General features: G+C 33.4%; 1 protein-coding gene across 2 annotated transcripts in view; it reads left to right on the top strand.

The window, feature by feature from the left end:
* The window catches only part of ROCK1 (Rho associated coiled-coil containing protein kinase 1), a 147,714-nt gene extending 128,977 nt beyond the window's left edge, over positions 1 to 18,737 (top strand). For both annotated transcript variants that reach the window (XM_060028767.1, XM_060028766.1), the window contains exons 23-33: positions 56 to 221; positions 1,852 to 1,945; positions 2,809 to 2,897; positions 4,112 to 4,300; positions 5,156 to 5,315; positions 11,660 to 11,730; positions 11,935 to 12,023; positions 14,974 to 15,052; positions 15,211 to 15,472; positions 15,821 to 16,028; positions 17,253 to 18,737. In XM_060028767.1, coding sequence (XP_059884750.1) covers positions 56 to 221; positions 1,852 to 1,945; positions 2,809 to 2,897; positions 4,112 to 4,300; positions 5,156 to 5,315; positions 11,660 to 11,730; positions 11,935 to 12,023; positions 14,974 to 15,052; positions 15,211 to 15,472; positions 15,821 to 16,028; positions 17,253 to 17,256 — 1,411 coding nt within the window. In that variant the 3' untranslated portion in view covers positions 17,257 to 18,737. The remainder of the gene's footprint in view (positions 1 to 55; positions 222 to 1,851; positions 1,946 to 2,808; positions 2,898 to 4,111; positions 4,301 to 5,155; positions 5,316 to 11,659; positions 11,731 to 11,934; positions 12,024 to 14,973; positions 15,053 to 15,210; positions 15,473 to 15,820; positions 16,029 to 17,252) is intronic.
* Positions 18,738 to 19,658: the final 921 nt, after the last annotated feature.

Genomic DNA, 19,658 nt, shown 5'->3' with positions numbered 1-19,658 from the left:
AGTTAGAAGAATGAATTGAATTTGTTTACATTCATTTCTCTTTTAAATCTACTAGAGAAACTCTTGCTACTCAGTTGGATCTAGCAGAAACAAAAGCCGAGTCTGAGCAGTTGGCTCGAGGGCTTCTGGAAGAACAGTATTTTGAATTGACCCAAGAAAGCAAGAAAGCTGCTTCAAGAAATAGACAAGAGATTACAGATAAAGAGCACACTGTTAGTCGGGTAAGTGTGATAGTTCATTAAGTTATGTGATTAAAATTAATTTAAAAATCAAAATAGGTTACATGTTACAAAGTGTTTGGGTAAGTGTAAGTGCATGAGTATTTACTTATACACAATGGTCAACTTGTACTCATGTATAAAATAATTTATATAATCTAAAACAGTTGTTAATGATTGAAATTCTTATTCAGTGTATTGGGTTTTTTCCCTTTCTGGCTGTAGATCTTAATATATTTTCTGTGAAGAAATGCTTACCTTAAATTCATTTGTTTTATTATCTTAATAAATTGCAACTGATTTCATGACCAGAATTCTATAAAATTCAGAGAAACTATTTTGGGATAAAAAATTCTTTGTGGATATCTACAAATCCATTATAGAAAAAACAGTACTACAAACAATTACCTATTCCTGAAATTTATACTATGGTCTATGTATTATGGAGCTAGAAATGGAAGTTAGAGAGATTTTTCTTCTTGGTGGTGAAGCCACCATCAAGTGCTCTGGTATAAGCAGGTCTGAGTTCAAATCCCAGCTTTGCCCCTAAGAAGTTACATGGTCTTGGCAGTTTGCTTTAACTTCTCCAAGCCTCAGATTCTTCATCTATAATATAGAAACAATACCTATTCCACAGGTTTCTTACGAAGATTAAATGAAATCATATAAATAGAAGGGTGAATAAGTACATTACTAAAAGACATTGTTGGAGGACAGAGGAAATGAAAAGTGCCCACCGAACTGAGAAGGTATCTTGAGACCGAAAAACAAGGCAGGCAGCTCCGTATAATCAGTGGATCAGTTTATTATAGGGTACCCTACTCACAGAGTGGGTTTGGACAGACAACGATATGGAAGCATTCACAGCTACACTCCATACCACCAAGGGACCATTGGGACAATGTTATAGTTAACCTAGGGTATGGGGGGTATGTGCTTGGAAATAGGAAGTGCATTCCTACGTCAAGATTTATGAATAGATAACTAGTCTCGTAGGTACCAGGAATATGTCAGCAAAGGTCTTCATCATTGATTGGGGACTAACAGAGCATAGAGGCCACCTGGTCTTAATGATTATTAAATAGTATCTATTAACTACAAAGCCCTTGATAACAAAGAAGTGATTTTTACCACACAGTACAGTTCTGGATAGGGTCCGGGGAAGGACAGGAGGAACTATATGGGCCCACAATGGCATCATTTATGCTAACAGCCATACAGTAATCATCAAACATTTTAAATTGTCATTTTCATCATCATTATTCAGATGAAGAAACTGAAGCCCAGAAAGGTTGTGACTTGCTAAGGGTTACAGAGCTAGAAAACTAAATGCACATTTCCTAGTTTCTAGTCTCGTTCTCTTTTCATTACATTTTTTATTCCTCCCGTTCATATGTAATGTGTATATACACACACACTGAAATAATTTTTGGAAGCTAACAATTGTTTTAAAATATTTTGAATTTAATTATATCCACATATTTTAAACTGGAAACCAGATGTTTTTATAATTAAGCAATGTCTGACCTGTCCTCATCTATGGAAAATGCAAGTATTTTTTTAAAGGTTATTGCTTTAAATATGGGACTAGCAAAGAGACTGTATAGCTTAAACGTTTCTGTGCTTTGTTTAGCTCGAAGAAACGAACAGTATGCTAACCAAAGATATTGAATTATTAAGAAAAGAAAATGAAGAGCTAACTGATAAAATGAGGAAGGCAGAGGAAGGTATGTAGGATTTTTTTAAAAATCATAAGTTAAATCAAGTTCAGAGGTAAATCTTTATGTTATATGCATTAGGTTTTTGAAATATTTGTTTTCATATGTTAAATAACTTTCGTAGCCATAAGTATTATCTTAGTAGAACTTAAATATTCTCACCACCAAACCCCACAAAAAGGTAAGTATGTGAGGTGATTGATGTGTTAATTAACTTGATTGTGGGGGATCCTTTCACAATGTATGTGTATATCAATTCATCACATTGTACACTTTAAATATCTTAAAATTTTAGTTGTCTATTATACCTCAATTAACTGAAAAAAATCTTTTAAAAAAATTAATTAATTAATTTTATTTATTTATTTTTGGCTGCATTGGGTCTTCATTGCTGCGTGCGGGCTTTCTCTAGTTGCGGCGAGCGGGGGCTACTCTTCACTGTGGTGCACAGGCTTCTCATTGTGGTGGCTTCTCTTGTTGTGGAGCACGGGCTCTAGGCGCGCGGACTTCAGTAGTTGTGGCTCACGGGCTCAGTAGTTGTGGAGCACAGGCTTAGTTGCTCCGCCACATGTGGAATCTTCCCGGACCAGGGCTTGAACCCGGGTCCCCTGCATTGGCAAGCGATTCTTAACCACTGTGCCACCAGGGAAGCCCTGGAAAAATATCTTAATGAAGTTACTGAAAGTTATTATGTGGTATATGCTAATTTGAATAATTAGTTATTGTTACTAATAACTAAGAATTAAATATTTTATTGCTTAAAATAAACCTTGAATCCATTACAAAATTTCTATAAAAGTATCTCATTGTTACTTTGCAAGGCAGAAATTAATTAATGCCATGCAATAACATTTTATATAATTTGTTGACAGAATATAAACTGAAGAAGGAGGAGGAGATCAATAATCTTAAGGCTGCCTTTGAAAAGAATATCAATACAGAACGAACCCTTAAAACGCAGGTATACATGCTCTTAGCCTTTTCCATGTGTTTGTATTTGAGTATCATATATTCAGAAGTTATTATTTGCTCTTCATGTCCTTTTCTTAAAACTGAGATTATAAGGTTCAAGCTTTTCATTAGAACAAGTAATGTAATATTCTTTCTTCATTAAATGTGGAAGACTTATTCAGGAAGTAGGATTTCAATCGAGTTAAGAAAGCTAATTCGTCTAGTCACCTGATTAGTGAAGAATTTGTTTTAGACTGTATGGAAAACCTACAGTTGACAGTAGGAAAACTTAATGAGGAGAAACCACATACTTGACTGAAGTCAAGAGAGAAGAATGGGGAGTGAATAAGAAACTTAAAAGGGGTGGAGGTATCATTTTGCTTTGTATTTTGCAGCTAGATCAGATTTTTTACAGTAAAACTTGGTATCTTGTCATTTTACCAAGTTATCCAGTAGTTTAAATTCTTCATAAGGTGCTGTGTACCTCAGTTGATTTTTACAGTAAAATAAATATTTTCTACTTGATAGCTCCTTACCACTAATCTATTCTCCCTCTCAACAATCCTTCAACTAGAGTAGTCTTTCAAAAATGCACTTAATACCTGTTGAAAATCCTTCAGTGGAGATTTTACTTCCCTTTATACCAAAACAGAGACCATGAAGAAAAAGGTTGACATTTATTACATACAAAAAAGTCCAAAAGAACATAAGTTGAAAGAAAATAAACTACGAAGAATATTTGCAGCATATATAGATAAATATAAAGAGCATCTGCAAAAAAGAAAAAGACAATCCAATAGAAAAAAGGAAAAAGTAAGGGACACTTAAGAGAAAAAAGAAGCAGTATCACTCTGTACTGTCATGCTTGCTTATCCTCCTCCTCCACCAGACTAGGATGCCTTTGGGGCATAATTGTATTTTCTGTCCTTGTCTCTAGTGCCTATCAGAGTGCTTACATGCAGTATAAGTGCTGAATAATTGTTGAACAATAACTGGATTTTTGCAAGCCTGTCTGGTTCTTACATTTGAACAATGAGATGAATCAATAATAGTTACTTGTGCTACCAATGATCATATTCCAACGTTCATTAGGTTCTCCTAATTTTCACATACACAAAAAGTCCTGCTTCCTGATTTTGAAGAAAAATATATATTTTTAGTGGAGATTTAAATTGGGTAGCTACAATGAAGAACCTTATTAATAACATTTTAATATTTTAATAGGCTGTTAACAAGTTGGCAGAAATAATGAATCGGAAAGACTTTAAAATTGATAGAAAGAAAGCGAATACACAGGATTTGAGAAAGAAGGAAAAGGAAAATCGAAAGCTACAACTTGAACTCAACCAAGAAAGAGAGAAATTCAACCAGATGGTAGTGAAACATCAGAAGGAACTGAATGACATGCAAGCGGTAAGGTTGTGTGTTGCACTTGTAGGATTATTTTAAATTGTTATTGCTGTATATACTTACTGTCTACTGATCTCATTTAGTTTTTTTAGTATAAAAATCATATTTAGGTTTATATTCTCCATAATTTGATTACTGTTACTCTAATTTGAACAATGATCTTGAAAAAATAGAAAGATGCTCTGTTGCCTATTAACTATGACTTGAATAATTTTTACCCCTTAGCATCAGCTTGATTAGAGATGGTACTTTTAGAGAAACAACCAAGGGTTTTGCCTCTTTGGCTTCAGACTGAAATTGAGATATGACTGGTATAATATTGACTATAGTTGGGATAGTGCAATTGGAGTATTATAGCCTTTTTGTTTCCTCGGATAAGGACTCACTTTTCAAAATATCAAGCTTAATTTTTTTGATGCTTCCTAGCTTAATAGCACAAAATTGAGAACATGGTCTCTGATCTTAGGCAGACTTAGATACAAGCATTGACTCCATCATTTATTTTACCATCCTGAGAAGCTTTCTATATCTTTTAAATTATTTTGTTTGAAGCCATAAAAGCAATTTCTGTTGTTTTAACAGGTGTTTGGTTTTGGTTTTTGATGCTTTGTATTAAAAAAAAAAACTTATCTAAAGCAAAGAGTAAAGGAGCTTATCCAAGCAATGTATTACTGAGGAAGAGAACTTGCACATTTATAGTTGTATTAAAATCTGTGGTAGTAAACATTCATGAAGTTTACAGTAAATTTTTAGTATTAATAATTCTAGATTACTTATAGTTCCACTAATTCTTAATTTCTAATGTTGGAAATTTTGATCTTGATTCTTTATATTATCTTGGTATTTTTTAAAAAATAGCAATTGGTAGAAGAATGTACACATAGGAATGAGCTTCAGATGCAGTTGGCTAGCAAAGAGAGTGACATTGAGCAATTGCGTGCGAAACTTTTGGACCTATCAGATTCTACAAGTGTTGCTAGTTTTCCTAGTGCTGATGAAACTGATGGAAACCTTCCAGGTAAGAATATTTTCTGTTACTTCTTTCAAGTTTGCTTAAACGTCATGGAAATTAATGTAGATTTCTTTCATTTGGATTTCTACCTCTTTGTTGTTTTGTCCATGGATTCTTAAGAAGGGATTTATGTTTCTGATAGCCAGAGTCTGATGACATTTGTATACCTAGTGCATTTTATAGAATAAAAGCAGTCATAAGCAGTCTTAGACTATTAAAATAGATCTGAGTGGCTCTAACTAAATAGAAACTTGAAGATGTTTATGAATCAGTATTGAACCAGCCTAATGCCATGGTGAAAGTTGAAGCTGCTGCTACAACTCTCACCATTTAAGGAGGATTGTACATGTTTTCATGAGTAGCAGCTCTGCAGTGTTTTATGTATTTTTTTGCTAAAACTAAGAACTATACTTAATAATCAGAACCACAGCAGCTCTATATAGAAGCCCACCTAATGCTATAGTGATAAACTTTAATCAGACTTGAAGTTTCAAATTTGGTGAAATAGATAAAAGGGGTTGGAAGATGCAGAGAGGGGGCAGGAAGTCAAGTAAAGGCAAAAGCGAGTAGCTAGGATTTCAGACCTTTTCTTCTTTTTCCTTTTTTTTTCTAGTGGAGAATCAATTGAAAAATAAACACAGCCTCATTCTTCGGTTCATTGTAGTATAGGTTATAGTACATTTATGTCTTTTTAACAGAGATGAACAATACACATATTACAGGTTCAATTTAGAAATGAATAGGTTATATATATTAAAACATGCATTACAGATTTTAAAGGCATACACACACACACAACACATTTGACCTACTACATATTCTTAGTTCAAGGTCTTGAAAGTTTTGTAACATGGTCCTAAACTTGAAAATAGACTTTATTTAATGTATTTCCTGAATAATGCATAAAAACATATGAATCAGCACATTTGATATAATAGGGATCTGTTTTAACAGATATTACTTGTTTTTTGAGAATTTGATATAAGAAACTTGATAGACTACTTAGAAAATTTTACGTTATCATTCTTGGTCAAGAAAGTGGGACTCAAAGTAGGAAGTGAATTCAGTTCTTATTTGTATTCTGTGTAATCCCTGCCCTCATTCTTCGGTGGCTTTGCTAGCCCAAAATGAGATATCTGGAAAGTGAAGGACAGGGAATAAATATTTCTTACTCCAGTGGTCAAGAAATTCCTTCTGTATTCCCATTTTTGGCTCTCTGAAACCTCCTGCCTCTTGAGACTCTTGTAGGTACACATCCTTATCAGAGGATCACTTTGGATTTAATAAGAATCTCTAGCTTCAGCCGTTGTTTGAACATCTTTCTAAAGTTATGACTTAATCATCAGTTAAGAAAGAGTATGAATTTTAGGGCAGTTTGTCTACATTCCTTCACTTGTTGAACTGAAATTGTAGTTTAGGTTCCCTCTTCATTAACCCCAAGATATTTCTAGTTATTTAGTTAAAGGAATTCTTTCTCTAGTGTAGGTTAAATATCCTGACAAGGTTTTTGTCTTTATCCCACCCATTTCCCTTTAACTTTGTTTATAATGTCTTACTATGTATGCCTTGGTTTTCCTTGTATTAAGTTAAACATTTCAGAGACTGATTCATTATTGGTGAATGCTATCTAGAGGATTTGAATTGAAAGATGAGGTTGGGAGAAGGTAATGAGTTTTATCTTTCATCCTGGCTTATTCAGGAAGGCTAAACTCAAAGCATCATCAGGTGGTTTGATTGGCAGACTTAGGTGAGATATCCATTTAGATTTCAGAATCCTGACCTAATAAATCCACTCAGGAGTCAGTCAGCAAAGAGATTTTTAAATTTTTCTACTGGCTCCACTCTGAGTATATAATATTTAGAATAGCTTAGTATTTTCAGAGATTTTGCTTTTAAGGATTTCAAAGTTCAAACAAAGTGGGAAAACAAAAAGGCTCTGGTGGCCATTCTCCATTGCTATAAAGGGAGACCAATTAGGATATCTCTTTCTCTATTAACTGTGTTCTCAGTTTGAACTTTACAGAGGTCTCTGTAGTGCTGAACCTTTTCATATTGGAGACTATGACTTTCATATTGGAGGTAGAAATTAATGGATAATCATTACCAATGTTATTTTACCTCTGTGTCAGATATTTTACTAGTAAATTGAAAATATGTACTAAGTCTGCCATTTACTAGATCTCTGGCAAATAAAGGTAAGGTTTTGTGGTAATATCTAGGAAGAATTGTAAAGAATTTTGGTATTCATTCTTGTGAAGCGAACATGATAACACTACACTACGGAAACTTGATGCGGTATTCATCCTTAATTTGAGAGAGTTACATATCATTCAAGTGTCTGAAAGATTTTTTTGAAAGTGATGATTAATTTTACTTAGTTTGGAAAGCTGATAAATGAATTTAAACTACAGATTTACAAAGGGAGGTCTTAGAATAGTTAAATAGTTAAAATGAAGGCCTTTTGAAATATTGATCATATTTTTAGTTCAGTGAGATGGTTTTTTAAGTAGTTAGGTGGATAAACTGATAATATACTTTATTTCTCTTAGATTTCATCATTCAATATAAAGAATCTCATTTAATTATCTTGTTTGTTTAGAGTTCAGCCTCTGTCATTTTCTCAGCTGGCATCTTGTCATTAACTAGATTAAATCTCTCTAAGTTTCCCAATTCTAAAAACCTTAGAGAAAATGGTTATCCTTCTCTGACTTATAACCCTTTGAAGTTCTTAATATCACTTTCATTCTCTTGTGTCTTCATCCTCCTTTTGGTTCTGTGGCAGGTTGTGGCCTTAGCACTGTAGATATAAAGGTTACCCTCTAGGGTTAAGGTTTTCCTATTGCCTAGATGACAGAAAGACTAAGGTGATATCTGGCTCTCCTTCCTTGTTTTTTTTCCTTTACTTTTGGAAATATTGACCTAAGAATCTGAAAAGAATGTAAAAATAGATGAAGCACTAAGAACACTGGTATCAGCATCCATTAATATTCATTATCTCTTATGGATTATCTGCATCATTCTCTTTCCATCCAGCTTGATCTCAGACTTTGTAACTTAAACCTGTGTATGCTGGATTTCTTGGTATGTTTCCAAGTATTTGAGTATATAAGAGTTTCTGACTTTGCCCAAATCTAATCAATGATTGGAGATAATAAGTACATCTGAATTCTTGAGCATTGATTTCTTCTTCTTTTTTATATCACTTCTGAATATAATTTTAGAATTTTGGAGTGATTCTCTACCTTTATTTCTTAAGCAGTATGTAGTTTATCAAGTAAACTTTGGTAGTCTTCAGTGGTTAGCTTTGATGTTTAAATTGGCTGTATTTGATACTGATTTGCGTATAGTTAACCTCTTTCTTATTTGGGTAAAGGAGTTAATTGCTGATATTGCAGTAGTGCACATCTAAATTTTTTTGTAAGTTAAAATTGCTCTACAAATATGTAAAACCTGGGACCAAGTTGTTTTTGTACTTCAGTAGTATGTTATAGATAATAATATAGACTTAGAAGTCCTCAGCATTTCTTTTATTTATCTGGAGAAGCTGATTTCTGTGTTTGTATTGTAAAAGATAGAATTTAGAGCATTATACTTTCAGATTGCCACTTAGGTCACAAGTGGTCATAGTTTTGAAGGAGGTCTTTATATACTTAAAAAAAAAACTGGTATATTAACTTGCATGTAAGACAGAAGTAAGTAGTTTTTTTAATTTATCACTGAGCTTAGTTTACCTGCTTCTCTGAAGGGAATTCACCAGAAGGAAAGACTAAGATTCTCTCCTATAACATTATTGTTTTAAATTGGCAAAAACCTTCACATATCTTCAGCATCTTTTTTGAGTTCCTAATTTCTTCATTTTATTTAAATTAGAGCAAATATAAAATTGGGCTTATTTAATTCATAAAATGCCTTTGATGTATAAAATTTCTATAGGAACACTGAAATGACATACATTCAGTCATACAGTCTTCAACATACAACAATTCATTGAAAATATATTTCAAACCTAGAGCCAGAAAGCATAAATATTTTTGGCATTTATTCTCATAGAGAAATAACTTGGAGGGAGGAATATTTTGGCATACACAATTTTGTATAAATGTCAAGATTTCAGTGGCTTTTACATCTTTTATTTTTAGTGAGGAATTACTGGTATTAAATGGACTTTGGCACACTGAAGGGAAGTTTTCCTAGCAATAACTTTTTTCCTTTTCTACAACAGAATATTTGTGAATGATCAACAGCCTTCTGTATGTTACTTAATTTAAAGCAGCCCTTTGGTTTTTAAATTACAACCATTATTTAAATAGAGGGTGAATTTAATTGGCTAAGTCAGAAAAAAAGAATTGCAAAATAAGCAAAAAAGGTATATATCAGGTACCTACTCTGTGTGTCAGATGCCTTGGAGTATAAATTTTTAAAAAGTGGGGCTTCCCTGGTGGCGCAGTGGTTGAGAGTCCGCCTGCCGATGCAGGGGACACGGGTTCGTGCCCCGGTCTGGGAGGATCCCACATGCCGCGGAGTGGCTGGGCCCGTGAGCCATGGCCGCTGAGCCTGCGTGTCTGGAGCCTGTGCTCTGCAACGGGAGAGGCCACAACAGTGAGAGGCCTGCGTACTGCCAAAAAAAATAAATAAATAAAATAATAAATAAATAAATAAAAAATAAAATAAAATAAAGTGTTAGTATATGGTCCCCTGCTCTCACAAAACTTACCAAGGAAATGCCCGATGGAACAAATTAATTATTGATGAACTAAATAACGGCAACTAAGAAAAAAACTTGGGAGAAGAGGGGGATCATTTTGAACTGAAGTTTCTTATTATTTCTTCAACTTTAACAAAAACAACAATTTAGATGAAGGGGAATAACAAAAGCATAGGGCATTAGGTACAGGGAAGAAGTTGGAACAATAACATTACTCCTGATTTAGTTAACTGCAAAGCTTGTTTAAGGAAAGAATATCATTGTGCTCTAGGAATTTAAACTCAGAAATTAGACTGCCTGGGTGAACCCTAAAGTTTTGACAGTTGCTGTGATTACCTTTGGGTAAGTTAGTTCACCTAGCTAAGCCTTAGTCTCTTCATTTGTAAATGGAGGATGATAGTAGAACCTACTTTATCCTATATTCCTAAGAATGTAATATCCTATGTTCATGGGACTATTACAGATTATTTATGAGGTATTCCTTGTAAAGCACTTGGGAAGTAATAAATGTACAGTAGACGTTACCTATTGTTATCATTACTGTAAGACCGAACTGTTTCACAACTTTTAAGTTATATGGAGGAGGGTAATATATATTCCCCTTACGGGTCATGATTTGAGCCATGGTATAATGTCACATTATAGCATTGTACCTTACAGTTGGTCACTTGTCCCTTCTTTTGTGTTTCAAATATAATAGATCTTAAACGGTTAAATGTTCTTATCTCTAACCTGATATAAAATAATCATTTCTAAATGGAATCATCTTTTTCCCCCAGATATTTTTAATAAACATTAATTATATTTAAATAGTAATAATAATTATAAAATGCACTGATCAAATTAGTCAAAGAATTTCTGGTATGCACAAACTGATAAAACATTAGCAGTTTTACCAACTGAATTCTGTGTTCTTTTACTGTTTATTAAATTCTGATGCTACAAACTTGAAAGGCTTTATTTATACCTCTTTTAGTTTGCTAAGAATTGTAATTGGATTTACCACTAGAATTAAGGACCCCTTCCCAACCAAATTTGGACACTTTTAATGAAATTATTTGGGGTGTTTTACCAAAAAGTTTATCAGAACATTGTACTGAGAAAACAAATAAAATACTTGTCTCTTATTCTTTATATCTAGTTGATTCTGCCTGCATTCCTTATTTATTTATCTTCTATTCTTACCTTCTGTGAGTAATAGGACACTTGTGTACTTTTGCTTGCTCTTTCTTGTGTAAATCATGGCTCTGATTTGTTCCACTTGCATTTTTTTTTTTTTTTTTTTTGCTAAATACTTTTATATGAATGTTAAATGATATTTAAAGTCTTCTGTATCATATCCCATTTAAGCTGCAATCCATTCCAGTCTTGCCTGGCTATTAAGGGTACTGTTGTTACTTCATACTTTTATAATTGAGTACTGAATGTTAATTTTATGCGGAAAGTGGCTTGGAATTTTTTTCTGCAGTATTTGTATGGCCATTAAAGTTGATTTGTGTGATTGAAGCATGAAAGAGCAAATTATAGCACTTATTCATTTAGCTGTGTTCGAATGCCTGTTGCTGCATGCTGTCAGACAACTTGTAATAGCTTTTCCTTTTGTGACAATTTAAGGCTGAACACTATTTTTTTTTTCTTCTTCTAGAATCAAGAATTGAAGGTTGGCTTTCAATACCAAATAGAGGAAATATCAAAAGATACGGCTGGAAGAAACAGGTACAATATGCCTCAGTTTTTCTAATTGATATTTTGTTATATATTTTACTTTTAAAGCATACAACTTGTATTAACTGTCCTATTATTGGCATTGTTTTTAGATTACTACAATATGATCTAGACATAAATGGCAAGTATTGTGCTTATCACTTTAAACCAAGTTAATACTGCTCTTACCTCTTCCCCCCTTTTTTCTCATTTCAGTATGTTGTGGTAAGCAGCAAAAAAATTTTGTTTTATAATGATGAACAAGATAAGGAACAATCCAATCCATCTATGGTATTGGACATTGAGTAAGTTGCCTTTTATTGAATTTTAAGACTGAGTGTTAACCTACGATAATCAATTATTTTTAGACTTACCATTTAGTTTATATTTTGTTATTTAAACGTTATTGACTTTTTTCTTAACAAATTTAAATAATAACTATATTAAATCTTTATCAAAATATGAGAGGGGAAATTTTGCATACCTGATCGATGTATTCTAAAGACAATTTTTTTTAATTTCAAGTGTTTATTGGTTTTATGTTCACAGAACATCTCAAAATATATGATTATGTGGTCATTGTTAAGAAGGAAATAAAATATATCTTTTCTTTTTTTAATAATAGGTCAAAGAGGTCTGTAATAAGCTTAGGTTTTTTTCCTTGTATTCATTCTAAAACCATTTCTTAGGCACTGCTGCCTGTATTATCGTAAGTGTTGTAGGTTGTATAAAATGAGTAAGACAGTTTCATATTTGAGGAGCTTACAGGCTAGTAGCAGGAAAGGTAAAATATATGCAATAACATACAAATTCAGAGTGAAGTGTGGTGGGTACGACAGAGAAATATAAACTTAAAATGAAGTTTTGCCATTCCTTTGTAATTAAACATTGTGGAGCTGATTATAGTTAAAATGTTAAAAAAATTGAGCAAGTACCAGAGAGTACTGATATTTTATTTCTCAATTTTAAAAAAAGACATTAGTTGTGAAAATTTAAATAATCAGCTTAACTGGAATAATACATAAACATTAATAAGAAAGACATCTTTCAACTAACTTAAATACTTTTTATGTTGATGAGAGTTTGTTGTTATTGTTGTTTTACCTATTTATTGAGATGTAATTTTCATACAATAAAATACATACATCTTAAGTGTTCAGTCCAGTGACTTTTGACGGTTGTAAGCACCCGCATAATCAAACCCAGTACGAGATAAAGAACGTTTCTATCACCCTAAAAAGCTTGCTTGTGCCTCCTCAAGGGGAAAAAAAAAGATTATCTGAATTCTATCACTGAGATTTAGTTTTGCCTATTCTAGAACTTCATACTAATCGAATTTATAGTATGTACTCTTTCGTGCCTGGCTTCCCTCACTCGGCATAGTGTTTTGTTGTGTGTATTGATTGTTCTGTTTATTGCTGAGTAATATTCCATTGAATGAATATATCTCAGTTTGTTTATCCATTCTTTTGTTAATGGGCATTTGGGTTGCTTCTAAGAGAGCTATTTTAAGTAAGACTGCTTTGAACATTCGTTTTTGTGGACTTAAGTTTTCATTTCTCATGGGTAAAATACCTAGGAGTGGAATCCTGGGTCATATAGTAAATCTGTGTAAATAAATCTACCAGACAGTTCTCAAAAAAGGTTATACTGTTTATACTCAACAGCAATATTTGAGTTTCAGTTGCTTCACGTCTTCACCAACATTTGGTGTTGTCAGTCTGACTTTTAGCTGTTCTAATGGATGTGAAATGCTATTTTGTTGTAGTTTATATTTTCCTTATGGCTAATGATGGCAAGAATCTTTCCATGTATTTATTGGCCATTTGTATCTCTTAAGTGTCTCCAAGTCTTTTGCTCATTTTTTAATTGGGCTGCTTATCTTTTTAAGGTTGGTTTACAGAAGTTCTGTATATATTCTGGCTTCAAATTTTATGTCAGGAATATGTAGTGCAAATATTTCCCAGTCTGTGGTTTGCCAGTTCATTTTCTTTATGGTGTCTTTTAATGGAAACCAATGTATCACTGGTTTGAAAAGGGTTATTGCCTTTTGTGTAGTCTGTCCAAGACATTTTTGCTTGCCCAAAGATTGTGAAGGTATTCTATGTTTTCTTCTAGGTTTTATTTTTAAATTCTGATTGATCTCGTTTCTTTTTATGTTTGGTAAGAAGTAGTGGTAGAGGGTCTTCTGGCGGTTCAGTGGTTAAGACTCTGCGCTTCCACTGCAGGGTGCACGGGTTTGATCCCTTGTTGGGGAACTAAGATCCCACGTGCCTCGCAGCGCGGCCAAAAAAGAAAAAAAAAAAAAAGGAGTAGTGGTTGAGGTTAATTTTTTTCCGGGGGGGTGGGGGTTGTTTTGTTTTGTTCATGTGGATATCTGGTTATTTCAACACTTTATTTATGTATATCAACCTTGAATATTCATCACTTATTAGTTTTAGAGATTTTGTGTATGTGTGTGGATTCCGCAGGGCTTTTCTACGTATACAGTAATGTCATCTTCAAATAATAATAGTTTTACTTCTGCCTTTCCAGCCTGCATGCCTTTACCACATGTATAGATTTGTATGGCCACCACCAAGTTAAAATATAGAATAGTTTCATCACAGGGATTCTTCATTGCCCTTTTATAGCCATAGGAAGCACCCTTTCTGTACTCCTCTCTAATCTTTGGCAACCACTAATCTGTTCTCCATCTGTATAATTTTGTCACTTCAAGGATGTTATGTAAATGGAATCAAATAGTATGTAACATTCGATATGCTTCTTTCAGTCAGTGTAATTCCCTTGAAGTCCATCCAAGAGGTAGTTTTTTTCTTTTTGTGGTTGAGTAGTGTTCCATCGTATGACTGTATCACAGTTTGTTTAACCATTCATTTAAGTTTTTTCCAATTTTGGCCTATTAAAAATAAAGCTGCTGTGAACATTCATGTACAGGTTTTCATATATATAGATTTGTAAGAAATTGCCATACTCTTTTCCAGAGTGACTCTGCAGTTTTACATTTCTCCCACAGTTGTATGAGTGATCTAGTTTCTCTGCATCATCACCAGCATTTGGTGTTATTACTATTTTTATTTTAAAAATTCTGATAGGAGTATAGTGATACTTACTGTGATTTTAATTTGCATTTCTCTAATGACTAATCTTTTCCTATGCTTATTTGCCACGTCTGTGTTCTCGTCAACGAAATATCTGTCTTTTGCTATAAATGAGTTTTTATAATGGCCTACATCATATTTCTTTTCATTTTAGTAAATTGTTTCATGTTCGTCCTGTAACCCAAGGAGATGTGTACAGAGCTGAAACTGAAGAAATTCCTAAAATATTCCAGGTAAAAATCTGAAAATATAATTTTAGAAGATCCTTTACCTAAGTACTAAGTGTATTTGTGAAGTAAATGTAAATACACCAATACTTTTATACATTTGAAACTTGTATGTATAGATTAAGACCTATTTTTAATCTTCTGTTTACCATTCCTAAATGTAGATACTATACGCAAATGAAGGTGAATGTAGAAAAGACGTAGAGATGGAACCAGTGCAACAAGCTGAGAAAACTAATTTTCAAAACCACAAAGGTCATGAGTTCATTCCTACCCTCTACCACTTTCCCGCCAACTGTGAGGCCTGTGCCAAACCTCTCTGGCATGTTTTTAAGCCACCCCCTGCCCTGGAATGTCGAAGGTGCCACGTTAAGTGCCACAGAGATCACTTAGATAAGAAAGAGGACTTAATTTCTCCATGTAAAGGTAAGGCATAAAAATTATTTTTATAACATGTAACAAATTAGAGACTTAAATCCCAATGAAATAACTTCTTCAGATGTGGCATTTCCTATACCAAGTTGAAAAGAGATAATAAGACGTAATATTTTGGCACTGGTGGAGCCACATGCATATTTCTGATTTTACTTTATTTTTCTTACTAATTTATGACTAATATTTTCTCTTTAAATTTTCCAACTTAATTGAATTAAGAAGACAAGATATTGTCCAAGCTTAATTAAGCATAGTAAATCTTTTTAAATTGTAAGAATATTTGATAAGGCTCTTTTAGGTATTATGTGACCTTAATTGTGCTCTTTTTTCTTAAAATAGTAAGTTATGATGTAACATCAGCAAGAGATATGCTGCTACTAGCATGTTCTCAGGATGAACAAAAAAAATGGGTAACTCATTTAGTAAAGAAGATTCCTAAGAATCCACCATCTGGTTTTGTTCGTGCGTCGCCTCGAACACTTTCTACAAGATCCACTGCAAATCAGTCTTTCCGGAAAGTGGTCAAAAATACATCTGGAAAAACTAGGTAAGGATTGAAATGTTAACCTTTTTAACTGTGAGTATGTGATTGGATAATATCTATTAAAATCCAGAGTCTGATTGTTCTTTTCCCCATAAAGGGCATCGTTTGTATCTGGGCATTTATATATGACTTGAAATGACTTTACAAATTAGTTTAACTGATTCTTGTTAGAAGCTAATAATGTTTATAAATGTCATATTTATTTAGTTCAGTGTCAGGTTTTATTGTCATTGGTTATGGTACATATTTAGCCCTTAATGTTTTAAACGACTGTTGTTCACTCCTTTTTAATGTAAATAGTTTCATGTAAAACTTTGCTCATTTTATTTTTAACTATGTTGGCAGATTTTTTTTTAATCAAAATTATTTGGTATTATCAGTGTTAACAAATAAACTTCCCAGTTAAGTATCCTTCTTTTCTTCTTTTTGGGAGAGTGTAGTTTATCTTGTTTTGATGGAATTTTTTCAAAAATATTTATATGGTAAAACAAGCAGTTACAGGACATAAACCCTTTCCTGAGGAGCGGTTATGATAACTCATTAAGTTCTCATTTAACACATGAAAAAATGGAGCTCAGAGAAATTAAGCAACTTGCACAAGATCACACAGCCAACTAGTAGCATAGTCAGGTTGGACCCCACTTTTATCCATTTCTGAAGCCTATGTTTTTTCTCCTATACCAAATACCAACTTTCCCTAGAGTGTAATCCTTATATTAAGAGGGACATTTGAATCTAGAAGCTGAGACCTAACACTGATTTGCCTCTCTGCTGATGTCACCCAAGTCTTCCAAGCAGGCTTAAAGCCATATTTAATTTATCCCATTTCTTCATACCATATTATCAATAACCAAGTCTAATTCTTTGAAATGACTCATAGCCATTCCTCCTTCTGTATTCCTCAGCTACCATACTATTCCAGTGCATTATCACCTCACTCTGGACTTCTTTCTGTAGAATCTTGTATTGTCCCTCTCCTATATAGGATAAAAGCTGAATCTAAAATACTTAAAATTTTTTATAGCTTTGTGGGGGGAAAAAAGTGTTTGAAACAAAGTAGAAGCAAAAAGGAGATAATAGTGTGTTTTTCCTTTTTCCTGTTTTCCAAATTTTGTGTATTAGTTAACTATTATATATAATGTATATGTACCTTTCCTTCCAATTTTTGTTTTCTGAATTTTTAAACTGCGTACATTTCTTAAATTTTTTATTTTTTTCCCTCAACAGTTAACCATGTGACCTAGTGCCTTGTGGAATTGTGTGGGATGCTACCTGATAAACCAGGCATCTTTTACCATGCAGAGCAGAAGGCTGTTCCTTTGACACAATATCACAGGCTTCAGGGTTAAGATTGCTGTTATTCTGTCCTTGCTTTGGCACAAAAGCACACTGAGGATTGTTTTTTTGTTTTGTTTTGTTTTTGTTTTTTATTGCGGGTTTGCCTACAGGTAGATTAGATTAATTATTACTATGTAATGCAAATACAATTGAGGGAAAGCTTAGCTAGATATATTTTTTTAAAAAGGTGCTGCCTTTTTGAATTTCTAAGAAAACGCCTGTCAATCATGATAGAACACAGTTTTCCTCATACGAGTGAGAGGAAGAGACTTTCACTTTCAAGTGGAATGGCCGTCACTATCAAGATCAGCTCATGGAAGGAGTAAAGAAAATATCTCAAAATGAGACAACTGAAATTTTTTTTTAATAACTTCAGTTTTTATGCTCTTGCAAGACTATACAAAACTATTTTAAGAAAGCAGTGACATCACTTGACTTCAGTGCCCTCACTGTAGAATTTAAAAGCCTTACTGTTGATTGCCTGTGGTGGACTTGATGGAAAATAAATATCTTACATTATGCTTTACAAAATACTGTATGTGTTTCAGCAAGTTTGTAGATTGGGGAATGGGAGAAGGCAAAAAAATTACATTTAATCTATGCATTTTTGCCAAGCCATATTGAGTTATTTTACTACTAGAGACATTAGGAACTAACTGTACAAAAGAACCAAGTTTAAAAGCATTTTGTGGGGTACATCATTTCTGTAATTATATAATATGTTTCTTTGTGGTTTTAAGTGATAAAGACATTAAGTTAACAAACATATAAGAAATGTATGCACTGTTTGAAATGTAAATTATTCTTAGAACACTTTTGATGGGAGTTGCATTGCCCTTTTAGTGCCTTAATTTGAGAGAATTATTTTACTGCCATGACTAAATATAAAAATTTCAAAAAACATATTTTCAGAAAATTATGTGTGTTGGGGGTTTTTCATTGATAATTGGCTTAATTTAAAATATTTAGAGGTTTGGTGGACTTCCATAAATTGAGTACAATCTTTGCATCAAACTACCTGCTAAAATAATGAATGACTTCATAAAACTCTGCAAAATATGTAGAAGGTTGCACCAATATAAAAGAAAATTATGGCAATACATCTGTGATGTTTTCCAGTTAACATAGGAATTACCAGATAAATACTGTTAAACTCTTGTTCAATAGCAAGGGTTGATTCATATGGGCAGTATGATTTATTGTTTATTTTTTTAACCAAATACCTCCTCAGTAATTTATAATGGCTTTGCAGTAATGTCTATCAAATAAGAAGCACTGGAAAACTGATTCGTCTCTAGGATGATATGCATGTTTCAAGTGGTATTAAAAGCCGCACTGATGGATATGTAATAATAAACATATCTGTTATTAATATGCTAATGACTCTGTGCTCATTTAATGAGAAATAAAAGTAATTTATGGATGGATACCTTTAATAATGACTGCTATGGTATTTTCTCATGACTGAGATGAATGGAAGCCATGCTGTAAATTAGTCCCTGGCTGCATACAAATGTTTGTTAAATTTCATGACTAAAGTGAGTTTTTAAAAGATAAAACCTGGTTTGGGCTCTAAAATAGGAGTGCTACAGTTGAAATGAAAAGTTAGCTAATGTCTTTTGGAAATTCTCCATGGGTCTCTTACGTTTCTCACATCTTGGGAGCAGAAGCTCTGACAGCCTTTGTTTGTTCTACACTGTCTTTGCCAAGGAGATTTGTATAGTGAACAGCCGTGGAAGACATTGTGTTTCCATAGAGAGGAAAGCAGGTTTGTTTGCTGTTGTATAATAAAGATAGTGGCTCTCTCCAGGGCAAAAATTGGGCAGATTTGCTTGAGCTCATTATAAAAGATTCAGGTACCCTAAACTTTGGGCTCCTCAGCTATGATGCAAACTCACTGCATGCTCAGCGCCCACCTGGACCACTTTGCATTGCCCCTGTGGGACTCGGAGGGCAAGGGGAACTGATGAGAACGTGAAGCTCATGCTGCTTGCTGTGCTGTAAGTATAAAGTCATTTGGCTATGACCCAGGATCCATGAAATTGTGGCAGGCTAACTTGTAGCTTGCAAGTAGGGTGAAACCTCAGACCCTTCACAGTTCTGGACAGTGTCCTTACTACCGCCTCAGAACCATCACCATTACCCTAATGTATTAAGGTCTAATATATTAAGGTCCAGTAAAGTTCAGAGAACAGAGTTAATTTATTTGAGCAAGAGAGTACTTTTTTTTTTTTTAACAAAATATTAACTTGAGCATAAAATTGTTGAGAACTGACAGAACTTTAAGGAATGACT

Source organism: Delphinus delphis, chromosome 13, assembly GCF_949987515.2.
Source record: "Delphinus delphis chromosome 13, mDelDel1.2, whole genome shotgun sequence".
Taxonomy (NCBI): Eukaryota; Metazoa; Chordata; class Mammalia; order Artiodactyla; family Delphinidae; genus Delphinus; species Delphinus delphis.
The sequence above is the reverse complement of the archived record's forward strand: the minus strand, read 5'-3'. Positions and strand labels throughout refer to the sequence as shown.